We start from the raw sequence: 26913 nt of genomic DNA on the forward strand, positions 1-26913 counted from the left end.
AGTGCCTCAAGCCCCACCCTTTGTCCGACCTCTGGACTTTGCCCTGGGGAGACCTGCATAAGCCCCTCCCACACCCTCTCAGCCTTCCCATTCTCTACACTCGGCCTGGGATGCTCACAGGATCCGCCCATGGCTTTCTCAAGCCCCACCCACAGGTCTCAAACCCCATCTACATCCCTCAGGCCCCAACTTCTACCTGCAGCTACAGGGCTCAAACCTACCTTCAGCCCACCTCCCTTGCTACTAAAGCCCCGCCCCTTCTGTCAAGCCTCCTCCACCCACAGCCTTTCAAGCCCCACCTACAGCCCTTCAAGCCCCACCCACAGCCTTCTCACTCCATCCCCAGGTGAAGAGTATGGCACTGCACCTGCTTCTTGGCCAGCGACTAGATACACCCCGCAAGCTGCGCTTCCCTGGGCGCTTCCTGGACGACATCACTGCCCTGGTGGGCTCTGTGGGCCTGGAGGTCATCACGCGTGTCCACAAGGTGGGAGATGCAGGGTCTCGATGTGGGAAGAAACCTGAGGGAGGACATAGAGCCAGCCAGGTGGGGGCGCCAATCCTGCCCAGTGCCTCCTGGCTGTAAGACCAGGAATCTGCTTTGCTGGGTGGATCTGTTCATTCATTGTCTGTCTCTTGAGTGCCTCTGGTGTGCACAATGAGCCAACCAGGTGGGGGTGCCAATCCTGCCCAGTGCCTCCTGGCTGTAAGACCGGGAATCCACTTTGCTGGGTAGATCTATTCATTCATTGTTTCTTGAGTGCCTCTGGTGTGCACAGCCCTGTGCTGGGTGTAGCAACATAACAAGAAACAAAACAGACCCAAATCCTTACCCTTGCTTTTAAAGGGAGACTTGAAGAAAGTGAGGGATCATTCCATGCAACGTCTGGGGAAGGAGCATTCCAGGCAGGCAGAATAGCAGGTGCAAAGGCCCTGAGGCAAGACCATGCTTGGGCTACCAGGAGAGCAGTAAGATGGCTCGATTGTAATGAATGAGGAAGGAAATGAGGGCTGATGAGAGCAGGGAAGTGACAGGGCAGATCCATTAGCCCTTAGCACAGCCAGAGTATACAGCAAGTGCTCAATAAATGGATGTTGATGTTTGGAGACCCTGACAGTGGACTTGTTCAGGCCCTGGATTACCAATTCCAGTGCCCTCGGGGGCTAGGCAGGCAATACTAATCATAATAGTAATAATATTGAGCATTTACTGAGCACTTACTATGTATCTAAGCACTTTATATGGATGTCTTTTGTTTGTTTGTTTGCTTGTTTTGAGGCGGAGTTTCACTCGTTGCCCAGGCTGGAGTGCAGTGGCATGATCTTGGCTCACCGCAACCTCCGCCTCCCAGGTTCAAGCGATTCTCCTGCCTCAGCCTCCCAAGTAGCTGGGATTACAGGCATGTGCCACCACACCTGGCTAATTTTGTATTTTTCGTAGAGACAGGGTTTCTCCATGTTGGCCTGGCTGGTTTGGAACTCCTAACCTTGGGTGATCCGCCCATCTAGGCCTCCCAAAGTGCTGGGATTACAGGCTTGAACCACCGCGCGTGGCCTTGGATCGTATCATTAAATTTTCACAACAACCCATGAAGTTAGTATTATTGTTATCTCCATTTTACTGATGGGGAAACTGAGGCATCAAATGAATGAGTAGCTTAACCTTGTACCATACGACTGAGAAGGGGCAGAATGAGGTTTTTGAATCTGAGCCACCAGCTCCTGACCCCTCACTGTCAATACCAGTTTCAGCTAGGAAAGTGGGGCTTATGGTACAGCAGAGGGCAGATATCCCACCTAACAGGGGTGACCATCACTCAATCCAGCCAACAGAAACCCTGCAGGGATGTGGCTCAGCTATGGCCAGATTGGCTGTTTTTTTTGTTGTTGAGACGGAGTCTTGCTCAGTCGTCCAGGCTGGAGTGCAGTGGTGCAATCTTCGCTCACTGCAAGCTCTGCCTCCCGGGTTTACACCATTCTCCTGCCTCAGCCTCCCAAGTAGCTGGGACCACAGGCGCCCGCCGCCACGCCTGGCTAATTTTTTGCATTTTTAGTAGAGATGGGGTTTCACCGTGTTAGCCAGAATGGTCTTGATCTCCTGACCTCATGATCCGCCCGCCTGGGCCTCCCAAAGTGCTGGGATTACAGGCGTGAGCCACCGCGCCCGGCCGGCTGTTTTTGTTTGGAGATAGGGTCTTGCTCTGTTGCCCAGGCTGGAGTGCAGTGGTGTGATCATAGTTCACTGCAGCCTCGACCTCCTAGGCTCAAGGGATCCTCCCTCCTCAGCCTCCCAAGTAGCTGTGACCAGAGGCAGAAGCCACCATAATTGGTTATTATTATTATTTTTTTTAGTAGAGTCAGGGTCTCACTATGTTGCCCAGACTGGTCTCCAACTCCTGAGATCAAGGGCTCCTCCCACCTTGGCTTCCCAAAGTGCCGGGATTACAAGCATGAGCCTCCATGCCTGGCCAGATTGCCTGGGAGTTGTTTGTGTGTGGTTTTGTTTTTGTTTTTATATTTGTTTTTGTTTGAGATACAGTCTTGCTCTATTGTCCAGACTAGAGTGTGGTGGCATGATATGAGGCTCACTGCAGCCTCAAACTCCTGGGCTGAAGCAATCCTCCCACCTCAGCCTCCAGAGTAGCTGGCGCTACAGGTGCATGCTACCATAACCACCTAATTTTTTTTTTTTTTTGTAGAGATGGGGTCTTGCTATGTTGTTACCCATGCCAGGAGATGGCCTAGTTTCTAAGGAGAAATGGGATCTCTGGATTTGATGAGAACTTTCCAGATTTTTGAAATGGCGTTCTGGCCCAGGCCAACCCTTGCACAATCGCATATGACCTCCAAGCTGGTCTCAGAGGTTCTGGCCTTGTCTCACTGGAGCCTTCCCAAAGACTGACATTCCCAGGGGCTGATCCAGATGGCGAGGAAACTACCCTAAGAAAGAGATCCAGAGAAGAACAATGCCCGTGATAATCCACTTTTTTTTTTAAGATGGAGTCTCGCTCTGTCCCCCAGGCTGGAGCGCAATGGCACGATCTCGGCTCACTGCAACCTCTGCCTCCCGGGTTCGAGCAATTCTCCTGCCTCAGCCTCTTGAGTAGCTGGGACTACAGGGGTGTGCCACCATGCCCGGCTAATTTTTTTGGTTTTTTTTTGAGACGGAGTCTCGTTTTATCGCCCAGGCTGGAGTGCAGTGGCATAATCTCTGCTCACTGCAACCTCCGCCTCCTGGGTTCAAGCGATTCTCCTGGCTCAGCCTCCCAAGTAGCTGGGACTACAGGTGCATGTCACCATGCCCAGCTAATTTTTTGTATTTTTAGTAGAGATGGGGTTTCACCATATTGGCTAGGCTGGTCTCAAACTCCTGACCCTGTGATCCACCTACCTTGGCCTCGTAAAGTGCTAGGATTACAGGCATAAGCCACCATGCCTGGCTGTGTTACAGGGATTCGATGGCCACTGAGGCTAACTTGTGAGGTCTCAGAGCAGCTCAAGAGAGTACGAGGGCAGAACAAGTACCAGCTGAGCCTTGGGCCCACATCAGCCACCTCACTGTTCCCAGGCTTTCCAGGCACATCCTGCCTCAGGGCCTTTGCACTGACTGTTCCCTTTACCCAGGATGCCATTCTCCCCATGGCTCTTTGTTATCCTTCAGTATCTCTGAAAATGTCACCCCAGTCTGTTAAGGTTGGTGACAAGTAATTACAGGCCGGGCATGTTGGCTCACACCTATAATCCCAGCACTTTGGGAGGCCGAGGAGGGCAGATCACCTGAGGTCAGGAATTCGAGGCCAGCCTGACCAACATGGTGAAACCCCATCTCTGCTAAAAATGTAAAAATTAGCCAGGCGTGGTGGCGCGTGCCTATAATCCCAGCTACTCAGGAGGCTGAAGCAGGAGAATCGCTTGAACCCGGGAGGCAGAGGCTGCAGTGAGTCAAGATTACATCATTGCACCACAGTCTGGGTGACAGAGCAAGACTCTGTCTCAAAAAAACACAAAAGGCCGGGCGCAGTGGCTCAAGCCTGTAATCCCAGCACTTTGGGAGGCCGAGACGGGCGGATCACGAGGTCAGCAGATTGAGACCATCCTGGCTAACATGGTGAAACCCCGTCTCTACTAAAAAAAAATACCAAAATCTAGCCGGGCGACGTGGCGGGCACCTGTAGTCCCAGCTACTCGGGAGGCTGAGGCAGGAGAATGGCGTAAACCCGGGAGGCGGAGCTTGCAGTGAGTTGAGATCCAGCCACTGCACTCCAGCCCGGGCGACAGAGCGAGACTCCGTCTCAAAAAAAAAAAAGAAAGAAAGAAAATAATTATGGTTTTTGCCATTGAAAGTAATTGCAAAACTGCAATTACTTTTGCACCAATCTAATCTTGTCTTTGAAGCACATAGAACTATCTGACTATCTGAAATTCTTGTTTATTTTGTGTCTCCCTGCCCCCCCTACCCCCCCCACACACACTGGACTGAGTTGGACACGCAGGAGGGATGGCATCTGCCTCATTCCCAGGGCTTGGCACAGAGTAGATGCTCAGTAAAGTTCACATTAAATGGTGCTGAGAGGCCGGGTGTGGTATCTCACGCCTGTAATCCCAGCACTTTGGGAAGCCAAGACAGGTGGATCACCTGAGGTCAGGAGTTCAAGACCAGCCTGACCAACATGAAAAAACCCTGTCTCTACTAAAAATACAAAAATTAGCCAGCCGTGGTGGTGGGTGTAATTCAAGCTGCTGGGGAAGCTGAGGTAGAATTGCTTGAACCCGGGAGGCAGAAGTTGCAGTGAGCCGAGATGATGCCACTACACTCCAGCCTGGGTGACAGAGTGAGACTCCGTCTCAAAAAATAAATTAATTAATTAATAAAAATAAATGATGTTGGGAGTTGATCAGTTAGGGCAGAGGCTAACTTGCTTCAACACAGTCACAAGTGATTTAAATAACCAAAGCTGGCCGGGCGCGGTGGCTCAAGCCTGTAATCCCAGCACTTTGGGAGGCCGAGACGGGAGGATCACGAGGTCAGGAGATCGAGACCATCCTGGCTAACACGGTGAAACCCCGTCTCTACTAAAAATACAAAAAAAAAAAAACTAGCCGGGCGAGGTGGCGGGCACCTGTAGTCCCAGCTACTCGGGAGGCTGAGGCAGGAGAATGGCGTAAACCCGGGAGGCGGAGCTTGCAGTGAGCTGAGATCTGGCCACTGCACTCCAGTCCGGGCAACAGAGCGAGACTCCACCTAAAATAAATAAATAAATAAATAAATAAATAAATAACCAAAGCTTATTTCTGAGCATTAAGTAGGTTGTGGAGACATCACTGTGTGGGCCTGGCCCTGGCAGTTCCCCAGCACCCACCTGCTTCTGCCATGTAAGTGGCCACCTCACTTTCCCCTCAAATTCCATTGGCCAGAAATGGTCATGTGATTCCACTGCAAGGGAGGCTGGGAAATGGTCTCTCCCCAGCTCTGAACTCTGGACAGAGAGGGCGGGAGGATCTTGCGGGGAGTCAGCCCATATCTGCCTTGGTGTCTTAAGGAGCATGGGAGAGGAAGGCAGCCTGAGGAGGGCAACCAGGAAGTCCCAGGGTCACCACAGCCCAGAGACAAAGGCTTTGGGGCAGTGATGCAGCTCCTAGGGGTAGCAGATGATCTTGGTAAGAGCCAAGCCCCTGGCCGGGTGCAGTGGCTCACGCCTGTAATCCCAGCACTTTGGGAGGCCAAGACGGGCGGATCACGAGGTCAGGAGATCGAGACCATCCTGGCTAACTCGGTGAAACCCCATCTCTACTAAAAATACAAAAAAATTAGCCGGGCATGGTGGCGGGCACCTGTAGTCCCAGCTACTCGAGAGGCTGAGGCAGGAGAATGGCATGAACCTGGGAGGCAAAGCTTGCAGTGAGCTAAGATCGTGCCCCACTGCACTCCAGCCTGGGTGACAGAGTGAGACTCTGTCTCAAAAAAAAAAAAAAAAAGGCCGGGCTCAGTGGTTCAAGCCTGTAATCCCAGCACTTTGGGAGGCCGAGACGGGCGGATCACGAGGTCAGGAGATCGAGACCATCCTGGCTAACACTGTGAAACCCCGTCTCTACTAAAAACTACAAAAAAAAACTAGCCGGGCAAGGTGGTGGCGCCTGTAGTCCCAGCTACCCGGGAGGCTGAGGCAGGAGAATGGCGTGAACCCGGGAGGCGGAGCTTGCAGTGAGCTGAGATCCAGCCACAGCACTCCAACCTGGGTGACAGAGCAAGACTCCGTCTCAAAAAAAAAAACAAAAAACAAAAAACTAGCCAGGCGAGGTGGCGGGCGCCTGTAGTCCCCAGCTACTCCAGAGGCTGAGGCAGGAGAATGGTGTAAACCCGGGAGGCGGAGCTTGCAGTGAGCTGAGATCCGGCCACTGCACTCCAGCCTGGGTGACAGAGCGAGACTCCGTCTCAAAAAAAAAAAAAAAAAAAAAAAAGACAAGCCCCTGTGGGGGCTGAGGTTTGGGGAGGAGGTCTGGCTGTGTGGGTTGACAGGCCCCTGTGTCCTCAGGATGTGGAGCTGGCCGAGCGCCTCAACGCCAGCCTGGCCTTCTTCCTCAGTGACCTTCTGTCCCTGGTGGACCGGGGCTTTGTCTTCAGCCTGGTCCGGGCCCACTACAAGCAGGTAGGAGTGGGCTGGGCAGGGTGGACATGGCATGGATGGAAGGCGGAGCAATGTTGACATTACTGCTGGCCACCCCTCTCCTGCAGGTGGCCACGCGGCTCCAGTCGTCCCCTAATCCAGCGGCCCTGCTGACCCTGCGCATGGAATTCACCCGCATCCTATGCAGCCACGAGCACTACGTGACCCTCAACCTCCCCTGCTGCCCCCTGTCGCCCCCAGCCTCGCCCTCCCCCTCTGTGTCCTCCACGACCTCCCAGGTGGGCTGGCTTCACTTCTGCCTCCTCTCTTTGACCTACAACCTCTCACCTTCAGTCCATCTTCTATGGTTCTCTCATCTCTGTCCCTTTCATGGTAGACCACTGCGTAGGTGAACTGATCCCTTATGTTTGACTTTTGACCTCTGACCCTTCACCTCTCCTGTCATTCTCAGCAATTTCCCAGAAGGACTAACTTCTGATTTCTCTCTCCTAAATCCTAACTCCCAGCCCAGTGTTCCATGTGCTATTATTTCTCAGTCCTCTGACTTTTGACCCCATGCCCTGTTACATCACAGATGGGTTAACGTCCGCCTCTCATTTCCGGCCTTGAAACCCATACCCGGCCGGGCGCGGTGGCTCAAGCCTGTAATCCCAGCACTTTGGGAGGCCGAGACGGACGGATCACGAGGTCAGGAGATCGAGACCGTCCTGGCTAACCCGGTGAAACCCCGTCTCTACTAAAAATACAAAAAACTAGCCGGGCGAGGTGGCGGCGCCTGTAGTCCCAGCTACTCCGGAGGCTGAGGCAGGAGAATGGCGTGAACCCGGGAGGCGGAGCTTGCAGTTAGCCGAGATCCGGCCACTGCACTCTAGCCCTGGCGACAGAGCGAGACTCCGTCTCAAAAAAAAAAACCCATACCCACTGTCATCTCCAGAAGACTTAACCTCAGTCTCTCATCTGTGGCTGTTAGCACCATGATTTCTGTCACCTCCAAGATGGCTTTAATGGTGACCTCCCACCTCTGACCCTTGACCGCTGGCATCCCCTATTTTTACCCCACTCTCTGCAGAGCTCCACCTTCTCCAGCCAAGCCCCGGACCCCAAGGTGACCAGCATGTTCGAACTGAGCGGACCATTCCGGCAGCAGCACTTCCTAGCTGGGCTCCTGCTGACAGAGCTGGCGCTGGCCCTTGAACCTGAGGCTGAGGGGTGAGCAGAGGTCCTGTCTAGCCCCAGGGCAGGTGGGACAGTTCAGGAGCCATGTCCACCCTGTCCTGAGCACCCCATTACCCCACAGGGCATTTCTGTTGCACAAGAAGGCCATCAGTGCTGTGCACAGTCTGCTATGTGGCCATGACACTGATCCCCGCTACGCAGAGGCCACCGTGAAGGCTTGTGTGGCTGAACTGTACCTGCCACTGCTATCAATTGCACGGGACACCTTGCCACGGCTACATGACTTTGCTGGTCAGTGGGCCAGGGCAGGATGGGCTCACATGACCCAGGGACTTGGTCACAGAAGGCACAGGATAGTAAAGGTGGGAGAACACAGTCAGGGATATAGGTATAGGCATTAGGATTAGCAGAGCAGGTTAAAGTGCTAGAACAGACTAGTCAAGTTATAACATCTCTGAGCCTCAGGTTTCGCCCCTGTAATGGGGACAGTAATAACACCAACTACTTCATAAGGTGATGTGAAAATGTGCGGGGCTGTAGTACTGAGATCCTGTCAGCCTACAATAGATGGGAAATATTATTGTACTATTTATTATTTTCTTTTTTTTCTTTTTTTGAGATGGAGTCTCACTCTGTCGCCCAGGCTGCAGTGCAGTGGCACGATCTCAACTCACTGCAAGCTCCACCTCCCAGGTTCACGCCATTCTCCTGCCTCAGCCTCCGGAGTAGCTGGGATTACAGGCGTCTACCACCACGCCCAGCTAATTTTTTGTAATTTTAGTAGAGATGGGATTTTGCCACGTTGGCCAGGCTGGTCTCGAACTCCTGACCTCAGGTGATCCACCCCCCGCTTGGCCTCCCAAAGTGCTGGGATTATAGGTGTGAGCCACCGTGCCTGGCCGTGAGGGAAGACTTCTGAAATTTGAGACGGGGACAGCACTTACCAAGGCTTTATCTTTTTCTCCCTCTGTCCTTCCCTGCCAGAGGGTCCAGGTCAGCGGTCAAGACTGGCCTCAATGCTTGACTCAGATACAGAAGGCGAAGGGGACATTGCGGGTACCATCAACCCCTCTGTGGCCATGGCCATTGCTGGTGGCCCCCTAGCCCCTGGCTCCCGGGCCAGCATCTCCCAGGGGCCGCCAACGGTGAGTAGGGAGGCTTGTCCCCATAGACATCATCGCCTTGGAATGAGAGAAGCCAGGTATCAAGATACAGATTGGCCAGGATTCATCTCACATGGAGAAAATGGAAATTGACTTTGATTACTCTCTGGCCCCAGGCTTCTCGCGCAGGCTGTGCCCTCTCTGCTGAGTCAAGCCGGACCTTGCTGGCGTGTGTGCTGTGGGTGCTGAAAAATGCCGAGCCGGCGCTCCTGCAGCACTGGGCCACTGACCTGACACTCCCCCAGCTGGGACGTCTCTTGGACTTGTTGTACCTCTGCCTGGCTGCCTTCGAGTACAAGGTTCGAGGGTGTCGGCAGGAGATAATGGGGGAGGCAGGCTAAAGATGTACCCAGGGACCCAGGGTGCTGCAGGCTGAGTGGGAAGGGGTGGACTGTCTTTGTGCAGAGGCAAGGAATAAAGTCAGAAATGCCTTTGTGAATAGAATTTGGAAGGTGGAGGCAGGCACAGTGGCTCATGCCTGTAATCCCAGCACTTTGGGAGGCTGAGGCACATGGATCACCTGAGGTCAGGAGTTCAAGAACAGCCTGGGCAACATGGTGAAACCCTGTCTCTACTAAAAATACAAAAAATTAGCTGGGTGTGGTGGCACGTGCCTGTAGTCCCAGCTACTCAGGAGGCTGAGGCAGGAGAATCGCTTGAACCTGGGAAGCGGAGGTTGCAGTAAACTGAGATCACACCACTACACACCAGCCTGGGCAACACAGTGAGGCTCCATCTCTGAAAAAAAAAAAAAAAGAAAAATTTTTTTTTAAAAGGCCTGGTGCAGTGGCTCACACCTGTAATCCCAGCACTTGAGGAAGCCAAGGCAGGCAAACTGCATGAGCCCACGAGTTTGAGATCAGCCTGGGCAGCATGGTGAAACCCCATCTCTACAAAAAAATACAAAAATGACCTGAGCATGGTGGCACATGCTTGTAGTCCCAGCTACAGAGGTGGCTGAGGTGGATTGCTTGAGCCCAGTAGGTGGAGGTTGCAGTGAGCACTTTTTGGTAAGTGCTAAGAATTGAGAGGAAAAAGGTAAACTGTCTTAAGCATAGGGGCCCGGAGGTGAGAAAGAGCACAAAGTAAGGGATGGGGCCAGCCAAGGTCCCACCGAAAAGAGCAGTCAACCTTGAACCCCAGTTCTCTGTCCCCATGCAGGGGAAAAAGGCCTTTGAACGCATCAACAGCCTCACATTCAAAAAATCGCTGGATATGAAGGCACGTCTAGAGGAAGCCATCCTGGGCACCATCGGAGCGCGACAAGAAATGGTTCGGCGAAGTCGTGGTAAGAGGGTGACGTAGCCACGTGTCCCCATCCCACCAGCTGCTCCCACCTTGTGTCAAGGGACTCCATGAAGGGGGCCATCCCTAGCTAACTTTCTGCCTCACATTTCCTGGAGAGAAGTCCACGCGTCATCACCGTACATGTGCGCCTGTGCGTCCCCATCTGTCACTCGTGTCTGCCCCGGTGCGTCCACCCGGCAGGCTTCTGCTCCACCTAGTGCCCTCATGGGTCAGCCCACCTGACTATCTTCATGCCTGTGCATTTCTCCTGATGTTCACGTGTGCCTGTGTTTTTACGCATCTGTGATCGTGCGCCCATGTGTCTCAGAGAGGAGCCCGTTTGGGAATCCAGAGAACGTGCGCTGGCGGAAGAGCATCACACACTGGAAGCAAACCTCAGACCGCGTGGACAAGTAGGTGTGGGCAGGAGGGAGTCTGCTGAATTCAGAACAGTTCAGGCCAAGGCGGGAGGATTGCTTGAGTCCAGGAGTTCGAGATCAGCCTGGGCAACATAGTGAGACCCTGTCTCTACCAAAAATTTAAAAATTAGCCAGGTATGGTGGCATGTGCCTGTGGTCCCAGCCACTCATGAGACTGAGGTGGGAGAATGACTTGAGCCTGGGAGGTTGAGGCTGCAGTGAGCTGTGATCACACTGCTGCACTCCAGCCTGGGCATTCGAGCAAGACCCTGTCTCAGAAAACAAAAACAAAAACAAAAAACAACAGCTTCCAGGGAGCCAGAGCCCCCTGGGTTGCCAGGGAAGGAGAGAGCTCAGCCATGGAGTAGGATCTTGCCCTGAGTGAGCCGCCAAGACCTCCCTTCCCCTTCCAGGACCAAGGATGAAATGGAACACGAGGCCTTGGTGGAAGGGAACCTGGCAACCGAGGCAAGCCTAGTAGTTCTGGACACACTGGAGATCATCGTGCAGGTAGGGCTTGATCCAGCATCTGCTTTGGCTCTGAGCCCAACTGCAGTGCCCTGTGATCCCTGGCTCCATAATTCCTCTCCTTCCCTTTCCCTATCACCACCCTAGGCTCTAACACCTGGATTTCTGACCCCCTCCCCTCCAGACGGTGATGCTTTCAGAAGCCCGAGAGAGCATCTTAGGGGCAGTGCTGAAGGTTGTGCTATACAGCCTGGGTAGTGCCCAGAGTGCCCTCTTCTTGCAGCATGGCCTGGCCACCCAGAGGGCCCTTGTGTCCAAGGTAAGCACCACTCAACAACCATGATTCTTAGAAAAACAGTAGAAGCTCTAGGCTGGACAGAGTGGCTCATGCCTATAATCCCAGCACTTTGGGAGGCTGAGGTGGGAGGATTGCTTGAGGCCAGGAGTTTGAGACCAGCCTGGCCAACATAGAGAGGCCCGTCTCTACAAAACATTTTAAAATTAGCTAGGACTAGGCATGGTGGCTCACACCTGTAATCCCAGCACTTTGGGAGGCTGAGGCAGGAAGATGATGTGAGCCTAGGAGTTCGAGACCAGCCTGGGCAACATGGTGAGACCCTGTTTCTACAAAAAAATTAATTGTGGTGGCATGCGCCTGTGGTCCTAGCTACTTGGAAGGCTGAGGATCACTTGAGCCCGGGAGGTCAAGACTACGTGAGCCGTGATCATGTCACTGGACTCCAGCCTTGGCAACACAGTGAGAGCCTGTCTCAAACAAAAAAAAAAAATGCTAGCCAGGCAGGGTGGTACACACCTGAGATCCCAGCTACTAGGGAGCTACTGGGGAGGCTGAGGCAGGAGGATGGCTTGAGCCTGGGAGTTGTGAGCTGTGATTGCGCCACTCCAGCCTGGGAGACAAGAGTGAAATACTGTCTCAAAAAAAAGAAAAAAAAAAAAAAGTAGCTCATTCATTGAGCACTTACTGCGTGCTCTGCAACTCCATGGAGCGGACTGCTTTGCCACAGTTTACAGTGGAAGGAAGGCAGGATCAGAGTGGCCAAGTCACTCACCCAGGGTCACACAGCAAGGGGCTTAAACCCAGGTCTGACTCCAAACCCAGTGGTACTTGGCCAAAGAGGACAAAACACAAACCCCTACCCAAGCAGTCCTCATTTGGGCCAGTCCCCTTCTGAGCCAGAACCGGGAGGGGCTGGACAGTGTCTGTCTGGGTCCCTGTGGGCAGTTCCCGGAGCTGCTGTTCGAGGAGGACACGGAGCTGTGTGCTGACCTGTGCCTGAGGCTCCTACGACACTGCGGCAGCCGCATCAGCACCATCCGCACGCACGCCAGCGCCTCGCTGTACCTGCTCATGCGACAGAACTTCGAGATCGGCCATGTGAGTGGGGGCGAGGAGGCATGGTCCACACATGGCTCTGGTCAGGGTGGCCGGCGGGGTCTCAGTGCCATACAGGGAGTGAGGGAGGGGGAGGTAGTCACTGAGCATAATGGGCAGGAGGAGGGCTCAGAACGCAATTGGGGGTCAGATGCCCTGGCTCATTCCTGTAATCCCAGCACTTTGGGAGGCTGAGGTGAGAGGATCACTTGAGGCCGGGAGTTTGAGGCTGTAGTGGGCCGTGATTGTGCCACCACACTCCAGCCTGAGCAAGAGACCTTGGCTCAAAAAAAAAAAAAAAAAGAGGCCAGGCATGGTGGCTCATGCCTGTAATCCTAACACTTTGGGAAGCTGAGGCAGGTGGATCATCTGAGGTCAGGAGTTCGAGACCAGCCTGGCCAACATGATGAAACCCCGTCTCTACTAAAAATACAAAAATTGGCTGGGCATGGTGGCAGATGCCTGTAATCCCAACTACTTGGAAGGCTGAGACATGAGAATCACTTGAACCTGGGCGGCAGAGGTTGCAGCAGTGAGCCAAGATTGCACCACTGCATTCTAGCCTAAGTGATACAGCAACACACTCAGTCTCAAAAAAGGCCGGGCGCGGTGGCTCAAGCCTGTAATCCCAGCACTTTGGGAGGCCGAGACGGCGGATCACGAGGTCAGGAGATCGAGACCATCCTGGCTAATACGGTGAAACCCCGTCTCTACTAAAAATACAAAACTAGCCGGGCGAGGTGGCGGGCGCCTGTAGTCCCAGCTACTTGGGAGGCTGAGGCAGGAGAATGGCGGAAACCAGGAGGCGGAGCTTGCAGTGAGCTGAGATCTGGCCACTGCACTCCAGTCCGGGCGACAGAGCGAGACTCCGCCTCAAAAAAAAAACATTTAAAAAAAAAAAAAAAAAAAAAAAAAAAGAAAAGAAAGAAAAAACAACTGGGCACGGTGGCTCACACCTGTAATCCCAGCATTTCGGGAGGCCCAGGCAGGTGAGTCACTTGAGGTCAGGAGTTCGAGACCAGCCTGGCCAATGTAGTAAAACCCTGTCTCTACCAAAAATACAAAAATTAGCTGGGCATAGTGGCATATGCCTGCAGTTTCAGCTACTCAGGAGGATGAGGCAGGAGAATCGCCTGAACTCGGGAGACGGAGGTTGCAGTGAGCTGAGATCACACCACTGCACTCCAGCCTGGACAACAGAACGAGACTCCATCTCAAAAAAATTAAAAAAAAAAAAAAAAAAAAGAATGCAAGGGCCATGTCGGCAGGTTGAGCAGACCCTGGTGTGGGGTCTGGGGTCTGAGACTCCCGGCTCCACTTTTCCTCCCATCCCTGCAGAACTTTGCCCGTGTGAAGATGCAGGTCACCATGTCTCTCTCGTCCCTGGTGGGGACAACACAGAACTTCAGTGAAGAGCACCTGCGACGTTCACTCAAAACCATCCTCACCTATGCTGAGGAGGATGTGGGGCTGCGGGACAGCACCTTCGCGGAGCAGGTGACACCTGCTGGGTCCCCGTGCCGCCTTCCCTTCGTATAATCCCCGACGCCACCACCTTGGCTCCCTTCACTTCCTAATGCCCTCATTGGCCCCGGATGTTCCCCGGCTCCAGGTCCAGGACCTGATGTTCAACCTGCACATGATCCTGACGGACACGGTGAAGATGAAGGAACACCAGGAGGACCCTGAGATGCTCATTGACCTCATGTACAGGTGAGGCGGGCCAGCACTTTCAGCCGCACCCACGCCCCAACAGGTGCAGGGAGAACAGGGATGAGAGTAGATGTCTGAGGAGGTGAGGAGGGAGCAGGGGAGCATACAGTCTCTAACAGAGGCAGCTGAGGGGGACAGGTGAGCAGACAGGTGAACAGACAGGTGAGGGGGACAGGTGGGCAGACAGGTGAGGGGGACAGGTGAGGGGGACAGGTGAGCAGACAGGTGAACAGACAGGTGAGGGGGACAGGTGAGCAGACAGGTGAGGGGGACAGGTGGGCAGACAGGTGAGGGGGACAGGTGAGCAGACAGGTGAGGGGGACAGGTGAGGGGGACAGGTGAGCAGACAGGTGAGGGGGACAGGTGAGCAGAAAGGAGGGCACAAGTAAGGAGAGAACAGGTGAGCAAACAGGTAAAGATGCCAGAAGAATGTACTGATGAGGATGACAGATGAGAGCCAGGACAGGTGAGGGGGACAGGTGAGGTGCCCACAGGTGAAGGGAAATGAGATCCAGAGACTAGACCTGTTGAGGAGTGTAGGAGGGGTGGACGGTGATGGAGATGGGGAACGTGGGGCATATGGGAGGGACAGGTGGATAGACAGGTGAGATGGTGCACAAGGAAGGGGAAATAGTTCAGGTGACTCAAGTTTCCACAGGTAGAGTCAACTCATGAACGGAGGGTCAAGTGAGAAATGAAAAGGTGGGGCAGGGGAGTGAAGGGACAGACAGGTGAGGGGTTGGATAAGCGAAGAGACAGGTGAATAGAGGAAGCGGGGAGATACTACACAGGTGAGGAGACAAGGAGAGTAGGATGGATGGGTGAGGAGACAGGTAAGTGGGAAGACAGGAAAAGGGTTGGACAGGCAGGTGAGTGGGTGAAGAAATGGACAGGTGAGGACACAAGTGAGGGGATGGACATGTGAAGACATAGGTGACAGGACAGACAGGTGAGGGGATGGACAGGTCAGGAGGTAGAGAAGTCAGGAGGTGGACAGGCGAGGAGACAGGTGAAGGGATGGACAGGTGAGGGAGTTGACAGGTGAAGGGATGGACAGGTGAGGGGGTGGACAGGTGAGGGATGGACAGACGAGGAGACAGGTGAAGGGACGGACTGGTAAAGAGATGGCCAGATGAGAAGATGAATAGGTGAGGACGTGGACAGATAAGGAGACAGGTGAAGGGATGGCCAGGTGAAATGAACAGGTGAGGGGGTGGACAGGTGAAGAGACAGTGAGGGGATGGACAGGTGAGGGGTAGACAGGTAAAGAGGTGGACAGATGAGGGGATAGACATGTGAAGGGATGGACAGGTAAGAGGGTGGACAGGTGTAGGGATAGAAAGGTGAGAGGGTGGACAGGTGAGGGGATAGACAGGTGAAGGGATGGACAGGTGAGGGGATGGACAGGTAAGGGGATGGGCAGGTGAAGGGATGGACAGGTGAGGGGGTGGACAGGTAAGGGGACAGGCAGGTGAAGGGATGGACAGGTGAGGGAGTGGATAGGTAAGGGGATGGGCAGGTGAAGGGATGGACAGGTGAGGGGATAGACAGGTGAAGAGATGGCCAGATGAGAAGATGAACAGGTGAGGAGGTGGACAGATAAGGAGATAGGTGAAGGGATGGCCAGGTGAGATGAACAGGTGAGGGGGTGGACTGGGGAAGAAACAGTGACAGGATGAACAGGTGAGGGGTGGACAGATGAGGGGATAGACGGGTGACAGGGTGGACATGTGAGGGGATAGGTGAGGGGATAGACAAGTGGGGGATAGGCAAGTGAAGGGATGGACAGGTGAGAGGGTGGACAGGTGAGGGACGGACAGGTGAGGGGATAAACAGGTGAGAGTGTGGACAGGTGAGGGACGGACAGGTGAGAGGGTGGACAGGTGAGAGGGTGGACAGGTAAGGGGATGGGCAGGTGAAGAGACGGACAGGTGAGGGGATGGACAGGTGAGTGAGTGGACATGTGAGGGGATACACAGGTAGTGGACAGGTGAGGGGATAGACAGGTGAGGGGGTAGACAGGTGAGGGGATAGGCAAATGAGGGGATAGACAGGTAGGACAGGTGAGAGGGTGGACAGGTGAGAGGTGGACAGGCGAGAGGGTAGACAGGTGAGGTGGATAGGCGAGAGGGTGGACAGGTGAGGGATGGACAGGTGGGGGTGGACAGGTGAGGCAACAGACAGGTGAAGGATGGAGAGATGAGAGGGTGAACAGGTGAGGGGTGGACAGGTGAGAGGGTGGGCAGGTGAAAGGGTGGACAGGTGAGAGGGTAGACAGGTGAGGGGTGGGCAGGTGAGGGATGGACAGGTGAGGGGTGGAAATGTGAGGCGATAGACAAGTGAAGGGATGGACAGGTAAGAGGGAGGACAGGTGAGGGGATAGACAAGTGAAGGGATGGACAGGTGAGGGGATAGACAACTGAAGAGATGGACAGGTGAGGGATGGGCAGGTGAGAGGGTGGATAGGTGAGGGGGTGGACAGGTGAAGGGATAGACAGGTGAGTAGGGTACAGGTAAGGAGACTGACTGGTCAGTGGGAGACGGCAGGACATGTAAGGAGAAAGATGACTAAAGGAATATGTAAGGTAGGCAGGGGAGGAGACAGGTGAAGACAGATGACTGGCCAGCAGGAGAGAAAATAGACGAAGGGGAAGACAGGTGAGGGATGGCCAGGTGACGGAATGAGTGAGGGGATGGGGTACAGGTGAGGAGACTGGCTGGTCCTTGGGGCAGATATGGGGGTAACCAGTGAAGGGTGTGGACAAGTGGGAGGCAGGTGGGGAGGACCAGGTGAGTCCCCTCCTCACATCCCCCCTCACCTGGACTCCAGAATTGCCCGGGGCTACCAGGGCTCGCCAGACCTGCGGCTGACCTGGCTGCAGAACATGGCCGGGAAGCACGCGGAGCTGGGCAACCATGCTGAGGCCGCCCAGTGCATGGTGCATGCGGCCGCCCTCGTGGCTGAGTACCTCGCCCTGCTTGAGGACCACCGCCACCTGCCCGTGGGCTGCGTTTCCTTCCAGGTGAGAGGCCAGGGGGCGGCAGGCGGTGGGCAGCACTTGTGCAGTGGGGATGAGGGTTTGATGCCATCTCTTCTGCCCCAGAACATCTCATCCAACGTGCTAGAGGAGTCCGCCATCTCCGACGACATCCTGTCGCCTGACGAGGAGGGCTTCTGCTCCGGAAAGCACTTCACTGAGCTGGGGCTGGTAGGGTTGCTGGAACAGGCAGCCGGCTACTTCACCATGGTGAGGCCTTGGGGACTGGGTGCAGGAGAGGGGGCTCAGGCCAGGGAGGCACCATCAGATCTGCTTCCTAGACCCTTCCAGCAGGGGATTTAGAAAGAAGGAGAACTGGCCAGGTGCGGTGGCTCACATCTGTAATCCCAGCACTTTAGGAGGCTGAGGCAGGCAGATCATGAGGCCAGGAGTTCAAGACCAGCCTGACCAGCATGGTGACACCCTGTCTCTACTAAAAATACAAAAATTGGCCGGGTGCGGTGGCTCAAGCCTGTAATCCCAGCACTTTGGGAGGCCGAGGCGGGTGGATCACGAGGTCAGGAGATCGAGACCCTCCTGGCTAACACGGTGAAACCCCGTCTCTACTAAAAATACAAAAAAAAAACTAGCCGGGCGAGGTGGCGGGCGCCTGTAGTCCCAGCTACTCGGAGGCTGAGGCGGGAGAATGGCGGGAACCCAGGAGGCGGAGCTTGCAGTGAGCCGAGATCGCGCCACTGCACTCCAGCCTGGGCGACACAGCGAAACTCCGTCTCAAAAAAAAAAAAAAAAAAAAAATACAAAAATTAGCCAGGTGTGGTGGCACGCAGCTGTAATCCCAGCTACTCGGAGGCTGAGACAGGAGAATCACTTGACCCAGGGAGGCAGAGGTTGCAGCGAGCCGGGATTGCGCCATTGCACTCCAGCCTGGGCGACAGAGTGAGACTGTCTCAAAAAAAAAAAAAAAAAAAAGCAAGAGGGAGAATTGGGTTTCTCAGAGGCCCTGTTACTTGCCTATGTCTCCACGAGGCCCTTGATGCAGGCTTGATATAGCAAGCCTTCCATACACTGGAGATGCTTTCAATTTTCCTTTCTTTTTTCCTTTCTTGTTTTTTTATTTGTTTGTTTGTTTTTAACAGAGTCCTGCTCTTTTGCCCAGGCTGGTGTACAGTGGTGCGATTATAGCTCACTGCAGCCTCAAACTCCTGAGCTCAAGCAATCCTCCCACCTCAGCCTCCCAAGTAGGTGGGACTGCAGGCATGTGCCACCATGCCCGGCCAATTTTTAAATTATTATATATATTTTTTCTTTGTGATCTTTTGTGAGACAGGGCCTCCATTCTGTCATACAGGCTGGAGTGCAGTGGCGTGATCATGGCTCCCTACAACCTGGGCCTCCAGGGCGGCTCAGGTGATTCTCCCACCCTGGCCTCCTGAGTAACTGGACTACAGGCACACGTCACTACGATAATTGTTTGTATTTTTTTGTAGAGATGGGGTTTTGCCATGTTTCCCAGGCTGGTCTTGAACTTCTGAGCTCAAGTGATCTGCCTGCCTCAACCTTCCAAAGTCATGGGATTACAGGTGTATGCCACTACACCCTGCCAATTTTTAATTTTTTTATAGAGAGGGAGTCTTACTATGTTGCTCAGGCTGGTCTCAAACTCCTGGCCTCACTCAATCCTCCCACCTAAGCCTCCCAAGTAGCTGGGACACCCAACATCTCTTGAAACTTTCTATATTAAAATAAAAATGGGTCGGGTGCGGTGGTGCATGCCTGTAATCCCAGCACTTTGGGAGGCTGAGGCAGGAGGCTCACTTGAGGCCAGGAGTTTGAGACCAGCCTGGGCAACATGGCAAAACCCTGTCTCTACAAAAAATACAAGAAACTAGCTGGGTGTGGTGGCATGCACCTGTAGTCCCAGCTACTCAGGAAGCTTGAAGCGGGAGGATCACTGGAGCCCAGGAGGTTGGAGCTGCAATGAGTTGTAATCGTGCTGCTGTACTCCAGTGTACGTGACAGAATGAAACCGACATGTCTCAAAAAATAAATAAAATAAAGATTTGGGATATTCACACGCATCTTCAAGTTGGAGAAGCTCCAGCTTAAAGCAAATCCCAGGCCGGGCGTGGTGGCTCACTCCTGTCATCCCAGCACTTTGGGAGGCCGAGGCGGGCGAATCACCTGAGGTCAGGAGTTCAAGACCAGCCTGGCCAACATGGGGAAACCCCGTGTCTACTAAAAATACAAAAATTAGCCGGGCATGGTGGCGGGCATCTGTAATCCCAGCTACTTGGGAGGCTGAGGAGGGCAGATCACTTGAGGTCGGGAGTTCAAGACCAGCTTGGGCAACATGGAGAAACCCCATCTCTACAAAAAAAAAAATACAAAAAAATTAGCTGGGTATGGGCTCAGTGGCTCATGCCTGTCATCCCAGCACTTTGGGAGGCCAAGGCAGGCAGATCACGAGGTCAGGAGTTTGAGACCAGCCTGGCCAACATAGTGAAACCTCATCTCTACTAAAAATACAAGTATTAGCCGGGCATGGTGGTGGGCACTTGTAGTCCTAGCTACTCGGGAGGCTAAGGTAGAAGAATCACTTAAACCCGGGAGACAGAGGTTGCATTGAGCCAACATCACGCCATTGCACTACAGCCTGGGTGACAGAGCAAGACTCTTGTCTCAAAAAAATAAAAATTAGTCAGGCATGGTAGCAGGCTCCCGTAGTTCCAGCGACTAGGTAGGATGAGGCAGGAGAATTGCTTGAACCCAGGAGGCAGAGGTTGCAGTGAGCCAAGATCATACCGCTGCACTCCAGCCTGGGCAAAAGAGCAAGACTCCATCTAAAGAAAAAAAAAAAAGGCCGGGCGCAGTGGCTCAAGCCTGTAATCCCAGCACTTTGGGAGGCCGAGACAGGTGGATCACGAGGTCAGGAGATCGAGACCATCCTGGCTAATACGGTGAAACCCCGTCTCTACTAAAAAATACAAAAAACTAGCCGGGCGACGAGGCGGGCGCCTGTAGTCCCAGCTACTCGGGAGGCTGAGACAGGAGAATGGCGTGAACCCAGGAGGCGGAGCTTGCAGTGAGCTGAGGTCCGGCCACTGCACTCTAGCCTGGGCGGCAGAGCAAGACTCCGTCTCAAAAAAAAAAAACCCGGGTGGGGGTTAGCGGAAGGATAGCATTAGAAGAAATACCTAGTGTAGGTGACGGGTTGATGGGTGCAGCAAACCACCGTGGCACGTGTATACCTACGTAACAAAACTGCACGTTCTGCACATGTACCCCAGAACTTCATTATTGTCACTTTGCTGGATTCTTGGAGACGAAGTCCTCAGAGGAAGGGCCAAATGCGGTAGCTCACGCATATCAGAACCAGTATAATAATTTTAAAAAGATTAAAAATAATAATAATAATAATAATAAAAGATTTTTAAAAAACACACACACACACAAAGGCCTCAGGGGAAGAAACCAGGGGGTGGACACAGGCCTTCTGACAGTCAGCAAACCTCACAGGGTGCCTGTTTTGAGCCAGGCTTGATGCCAGCACCCGCTGGGGGTGAGGGGCATATTATCACATGCCAGGAGGCAGTTGGGCATGGAGGTCACGGGCACAGGGCCAGATGGGCTTGTGTTTAGGTCTTGGCCCTGGGGAATGCCTCCATATCTCTGAGACTCACTTTCCTCTTTGAGGAATAGGGAAAAAAAAAACTGCTTTTCCCATCAATGAGGGAACACAGATGGGTGAAGTGCAGATGTACATCGTACCTGTGCCATAGAATATTCTTGTTAAAAGTGGTGAAGGGCTGGGAGAGTGGTGGCTCACACCTGTAATCCCAGCTAATCGAGAGGCCAAGGCAGGAGGATCACTTGAGCCCATGAGTTCAAGACCAACCATATATAGTGATATATATAGCAATATAGTGAGACCCTGACTCTACAAAACTAAATAAAATTAGCTGGGCATGGTGGCATGTGCCTGTAGTTCTAGCTATGTGGGAGGCTAGGGTGGGAGGATCTCTTGAGCCCAGGAGTTGGAGGCTGCAGTGAGCTGTGATTATACCACTACACTCCAGCCTGCGTGATAGAGTGAGACCCTATCTCAAAAAAACAAAACAGATAAGTAGCAGTGAAGACCATGGAGCCCTCTGTGGGAGCTGAGTGGAAAGGCTCAATTCCTATCTGGGATGGGGGTGGTCAGGGTGGGCTTCCTGGAGGAGGTGATGGAGAGTGGGTAGGATGGAGCACAGAGGATCACAAGGGAGATGGGTAGACAGTTTGGGGAATCCTGACCCCACCTCACTCTCAGGGTGGACTCTACGAGGCGGTGAATGAGGTCTACAAGAACCTCATCCCCATCCTGGAAGCCCACCGTGACTACAAGAAGTTGGCCGCGGTGCACGGCAAACTGCAGGAGGCCTTCACCAAGATCATGCACCAGGTGGGCCCAGGACCCTCTCCCCAGACCCCACCCTCAGCCCCACTCCTCAGCCCCAGGGATCTGCTGACCTTGACCCTTCTCTCCCGACAGAGTTCCGGCTGGGAGGTGAGTCAGCCTCGGTGGACAACCACCTGCCTCTGGGACCCCCGTGATGACTGGCCAGCAGCCATCAGTGAACACCAGGGGGCGCCGGAGGAGCATGGCCGCTGGCCATTGGGGCTGGGGCTGTGGCCACAAGGCACCCACCCCATCACTTCCCTCCCTTCCCCAAAAATGCGCCACCCCCGCCCCCCCGCCCCAGATCTCGAGGACAGCTTGTGACTCACCCAGCTGGGAGCTCTCCAGAGACACCCCTCCCTCTGCCAGGGCCAGCCTGGTCACTGCAGGGGGGTGGCAGGGTGGCTCTGATTCCCTCATGGTCTCTCTCATCTCTCCCCATCTATCACGTGGCTCTCCCTATCTTGGTATCTCTCTGTCTCTTAGTCTCTGTCTCTCCCTGCATCCCCAGCTTCCAGCCTCCCCCGGGCTCTCCTCTGCTCCTCATTTCTGGTTAATGTGTCCCCTCCGCTCCAGCAGCACTCCCCCCAATCCCGCTTCTTCTCTGCTTAGGTCTATTTTTAGGCATCTCCTAGTTTGGGGAGAATGTTCTGGCCAAAGATGGCAGAAACCCAGAGCCCAGGCAGGCAGGCCGGGTGGGAGCTGGGTGGGGAGGGCAGGTCCTCGTCGCCCCCACCCATCTCCCATCTCTGATCTCTCTCCCCACGGAATGATTCTCACGGGGCAGTGTTAACCAGGACCCTGGGGGTTGAGAGAACTCTGACCTCTGACCTCTCCCATGACATTGTCTCTCTGTCCCCCACACCTCTGACCCCACCACGTCTGCCCCACCCTCCCCGGATCGGCCTTGGTAAGTGAACATCCAGCCATTCCACTTCCTTTCCAGTCATGGGGTGGTGTTTTTGGGGTGGTAGGGAAGGGGTTCCTTCTTCCAAACTTAGGGCTGGGGACAGGAGCAGGGGAATGCCATGGAACAAGGGAACCAGAGCCTCTGTCCTAGAGTGAGAGACAGCCATCCCCTTCCCTCAGCCACCCAAGCATTTATTGGGCACCTACTGTATACCCATTCTTGCGGGCATTGGGGCACAGGAAGGAGAATGCCCTAGAACAAAGGAGTCAGAGCCTCCGTCCTAGAGTGAGAGGCAGCCATCCTTCTCCTCAGCCATCCAAGCATTTATTGGGTACCTACTGTATACCCTGTCCCATGGGCATTAGGGACACACCTGTGAACAATACAGCCCCAGTCCTAACTTCATATTGCAATCCATGCCCCGATGTTCTCAGAGCCCCCTGCCTGTGCCCATGCCCGGATGTTCTCGTGGTCCTCACACTCCCATCCTGATATTCGAGACCCCTATCTCTGGGGCAGGCAGACCTCCAGCAGGGGCCTCCCGGACAACCACACCCTTTCTCACAGCTCCAGCGCGTGTTCGGGACGTATTTCCGCGTGGGCTTCTACGGCACCCGCTTTGGCGACCTGGATGAGCAGGAGTTTGTGTACAAGGAGCCATCGATCACGAAGCTGGCAGAGATCTCACACCGGCTGGAGGCATGTCCTTGTGGTGGGGGGTGGAACGGGGCATGGGGCTGCCTTGGAGCGGGAGGAGGGGCTGTCCCTGGGTGGCCCCGAGTCAGCCCTGTGTCTCCAGGAGTTCTACACGGAGAGATTTGGCGACGACGTGGTTGAGATTATCAAAGACTCTAACCCTGTGGACAAGTCCAAGCTTGACGCACAGAAGGTGGGTCCCCCGACCATTTCCCCAAAATCCTAGATCCACAGAGACTCCAAGTACTGTTTCCTGGGGACCCTCAAATCCTCTTTCTCTGGGAAACCCCAAATCATATTTCACTGGGGGACCCCAAAACCTATTCCTCAGGGGATTCCCAAACATCCAGACATAGGAAGACCTGGGAATGACAAAGTTCCCAGATCCAGGGCTGCCCAGATCCCCTCTCTGCGGCACAGGGCCTGGGCTGTGCGTGCCGGGGCTGTGGGGCCCTCCTCACACCTGACCCTGCGCCCAGGCCTACATCCAGATCACGTATGTGGAACCGTACTTTGATACCTACGAGCTCAAGGACCGGGTGACCTACTTCGACCGCAACTATGGGCTTCGCACATTCCTGTTCTGCACGCCCTTCACGCCGGATGGGCGCGCGCACGGGGAGCTGCCTGAGCAACACAAGCGTAAGACGCTGCTTAGCACCGACCACGCCTTCCCCTACATCAAGACTCGCATCCGTGTGTGCCACAGGGAGGAGGTGGGTGGGGACCCTGGGCCTGGAGGGGTGGGGAGGTGAGGGGACAACAGACCCTGGGAGGGGAGGGGAGGAGAGGGGAGGGAAGACACAGGGACCCAGAACCAAGGTGGCCCATGGATCTCAGACACAGAGATGAGTGGCACAGGGACCCTAGACCAGGTCCCCAGGGAGGGGAGGGGAGGAGACTAGACCCAGGGAGACCTGGGAGGCAAGATACAGGGACCCCAGACCCAGCGTGGCCCAGAGATTCCAGACCCAGAAAGAGGAGGCAGAGGGAGCCCAGATCTAGGAAGGCCCAGGGAGGAGAGGTGTGGCCCAGGAAGAGACCCAGGTACCCCAGAACTAGGCTGAGAAGATATGGAGACCCCGAATTCCAATCTCTAAACTGAAACCTCTACCTCCAGACCCAGGAGGACCCAGGGATTCTAGACTCACAAAGGGGAGGCACAGGGACTCCAAATCTAAGAAGGCCCAGGGAGGAGACGCCCAGGGATCCCAGACCCAGAGAGGAGAGGTGTGGACACGCTAGACCCAGAAATTGGCTCATGTACCCCAGAACCAGGTTGGGGACCCCAAACTCCAACTTCCAGTCTCAAACCTCTACCTCCAGACCCAAGGAAGTCTGGAGACCCCAGATGTAAAGCCACTAAACCCCAGGGCACCAGACCCAGCAGACCCAAGGCTGGACCCCCCCCGCCCCGAGTCAGATCCAGGAAGGACCCGATTCTGGTCATTGCCTGGGTTCTTGGACCCCTCTTGCTCCCAGTGGGGTCTGAGCTGCCCCCGACTGGCTTCGATCAGGACCTCCTCAGGCCCCAGCGAGTGCACACCCCTCCCCTCACCCCACAGACGGTGCTGACACCGGTGGAGGTGGCTATCGAGGACATGCAGAAGAAAACACGGGAGCTGGCCTTTGCCACCGAGCAGGACCCACCAGATGCTAAGATGCTACAGATGGTGCTTCAGGGCTCCGTGGGGCCCACCGTGAACCAGGCACGGCTGGTGGAAGGGGGATGCAGGCCACACGGGGGACTCCAGGTGCCATGCAGGCTGGCTCACCAGTCCCTCTCACCCCACAGGGTCCCCTGGAGGTGGCCCAAGTGTTTTTAGCAGAGATCCCGGAAGACCCCAAGCTCTTCCGGCATCACAACAAATTGCGGCTCTGCTTCAAGGACTTCTGCAAGAAGTAGGCGCAAAACCCCCCAGGAGGGATCTCGTGCCTGCCTAACCTGCACAGACCTGCTCTCTGCCCACCTGATCTCTGCATGGCTCCCCCATCTGCCCGATTCCCATTAAGTCCACACTCCCAACCTGACCTCCTATTGCGGGTCTTTCTGCAGGCCTGGCCCCGCCTAATGGATGCCCCCACCCCTAGTCTTGCTTTCAGTCCCGTGTGCCAGTCACTTAGCATCTCCCACCCTCTGGCCCTCAGATGTGAGGATGCGCTGCGGAAAAATAAGGCCCTGATTGGGCCGGACCAGAAGGAGTACCACCGCGAGCTAGAGCGCAACTACTGCCGCCTGCGGGAGGCTCTGCAGCCCCTGCTTACCCAGCGCCTGCCCCAGCTGCTGGCGCCCACCCCACCTGGCCTCAGGTGCCTGACCTGCTGCCCCCATCCTAGAGACTACAGAAGGAATGCAGAGGCAGACCAGGACAGATACAGGATAGGGGCTATTGTACACGTACACAGCAACATGTTTCCTAGTAGCTTGGACTTTGTTCGACTTTGTTTTGTTCCTGGTTTTTTTTTTTGAGAGAGTCTCCCTCTGTCGCCCAGGCTGGAGTGCAGTGGTACAATCTCAGCTCACTGCAACCTCCACCTCCCAGATTCAAGTGATTCTCCTGCCTCAGCCTCCTGAGTAGCTGGGATTACAGGCATCCGCCACCACACCTGGCTAATTTATTGTATTTTTAGTAGAGACAGGGTTTCACCATGTTGACCAGGCTGGTCTCGAACTCCTGACCTCAGGGGATCTACCCGCTTTGCCCTCCTAAAGTGCTGGGATTATAGCATGAGCTGCTTCAACTTTGCATAAGCATCTGAATAAGTCATCCAGATGTACAAACGCAGGGCAGGCTCTGAGCCGTCATTTCCCAGATACATGAATTCATCTTTCTGAGCCTCAGTTTCTACATCTGTAAAATGGGGATGATTCATACCTTCCGTGGTGGACTACAAGAATCTGAGAATCCCACAGCAGGATCAGGGACAGGAGAGACCCCAGAAGGATCCTCAGAGGAAGAGGATGAGGATGTGGGCTGGGAGGTCTATGGAGTTGGGGGCCCCATGGCCATGCTGACCCACCCTCATTCTTTTCCCAGGAACTCCTTGAACAGAGCAAGTTTCCGAAAGGCAGACCTCTGAGCCCACAAGGACCAAAGCTGCACCTAGAGGAACCAGCACCCGGGCCTCAGCTATCTGTGCTACGAGGGGAGTCTCCCCTGGTGCCCACTGGGCCGTGGGGTGACCACATTGTACTTGGTGCTGGGCCCTTTGCCTCTGTGTCCCCATCTGTATGCACTGATGCTTCCTCCCTTTTTTAATTTAAAATGGTTTTTATAAGCAACCTGTGCCATGTAGTGCGGTCACTAGGGGCTGGGTCACATGCTCATGACATGCTCACAGTCCACTGCCCCACATCCACACATCCCTGCATCACCAGTGGAGACACCAAGAACATACTGGGTGCCAGGGACACCGTGGTGACAACAGACACAAATTCCTGCCCTTGTGGAGCTGACATTCTAGCAGGGAAGGCAACACACAAATAATGTCACATGCCTACAGGGAATAATAATACCTGCTTCGTGTTTGTTTGTTTTTAACAGACAGGCTCTCTCAGTCCCCCAGGCTGGAATGCAGTGTCACAATCATAGCTCACTGCAGCCTCAAACTCTGGGGCTCAAGC

The 26913-nt window shown here is 54.5% G+C and overlaps 2 protein-coding genes across 6 annotated transcripts in view; one reads left to right on the top strand and one right to left on the bottom strand.

The window, feature by feature from the left end:
- DOCK6 (dedicator of cytokinesis 6) overlaps positions 1–26571 on the top strand; it is a 63413-nt gene extending 36842 nt beyond the window's left edge. For 4 of the 5 annotated variants that reach the window (XM_033195983.1, XM_033195986.1, XM_033195982.1 and 1 more), the window contains 25 exons: positions 347–487; positions 6534–6647; positions 6734–6904; positions 7696–7835; positions 7924–8093; positions 8787–8947; positions 9082–9264; positions 10127–10253; positions 10581–10665; positions 11085–11181; positions 11324–11458; positions 12383–12535; positions 13871–14029; positions 14145–14245; positions 17076–17268; positions 17350–17493; positions 21554–21685; positions 21776–21790; positions 23166–23291; positions 23392–23481; positions 23768–24004; positions 24854–24997; positions 25084–25190; positions 25437–25598; positions 26327–26571. In XM_033195983.1, coding sequence (XP_033051874.1) covers positions 347–487; positions 6534–6647; positions 6734–6904; positions 7696–7835; positions 7924–8093; positions 8787–8947; positions 9082–9264; positions 10127–10253; positions 10581–10665; positions 11085–11181; positions 11324–11458; positions 12383–12535; positions 13871–14029; positions 14145–14245; positions 17076–17268; positions 17350–17493; positions 21554–21685; positions 21776–21790; positions 23166–23291; positions 23392–23481; positions 23768–24004; positions 24854–24997; positions 25084–25190; positions 25437–25598; positions 26327–26369 — 3330 coding nt within the window. In that variant the 3' untranslated portion in view covers positions 26370–26571. The remainder of the gene's footprint in view (positions 1–346; positions 488–6533; positions 6648–6733; positions 6905–7695; positions 7836–7923; positions 8094–8786; positions 8948–9081; positions 9265–10126; positions 10254–10580; positions 10666–11084; positions 11182–11323; positions 11459–12382; positions 12536–13870; positions 14030–14144; positions 14246–17075; positions 17269–17349; positions 17494–21553; positions 21686–21775; positions 21791–23165; positions 23292–23391; positions 23482–23767; positions 24005–24853; positions 24998–25083; positions 25191–25436; positions 25599–26326) is intronic. The other variant, XM_033195985.1, reaches the window with a different exon arrangement.
- Positions 1–26913, bottom strand: part of ANGPTL8 (angiopoietin like 8) — a 45620-nt gene that overhangs the window by 17004 nt on the left and 1703 nt on the right. Inside the window, exon 2 of the transcript XR_004433600.1 lies at positions 368–521. The gene's annotated coding sequence lies outside the window, so the exon portion shown is untranslated. The remainder of the gene's footprint in view (positions 1–367; positions 522–26913) is intronic.

This window comes from Trachypithecus francoisi, unplaced genomic scaffold (genome assembly GCF_009764315.1).
Source record: "Trachypithecus francoisi isolate TF-2019V2 unplaced genomic scaffold, Tfra_2.0 Lachesis_group5, whole genome shotgun sequence".
Classification (NCBI taxonomy): domain Eukaryota; kingdom Metazoa; phylum Chordata; class Mammalia; order Primates; family Cercopithecidae; genus Trachypithecus; species Trachypithecus francoisi.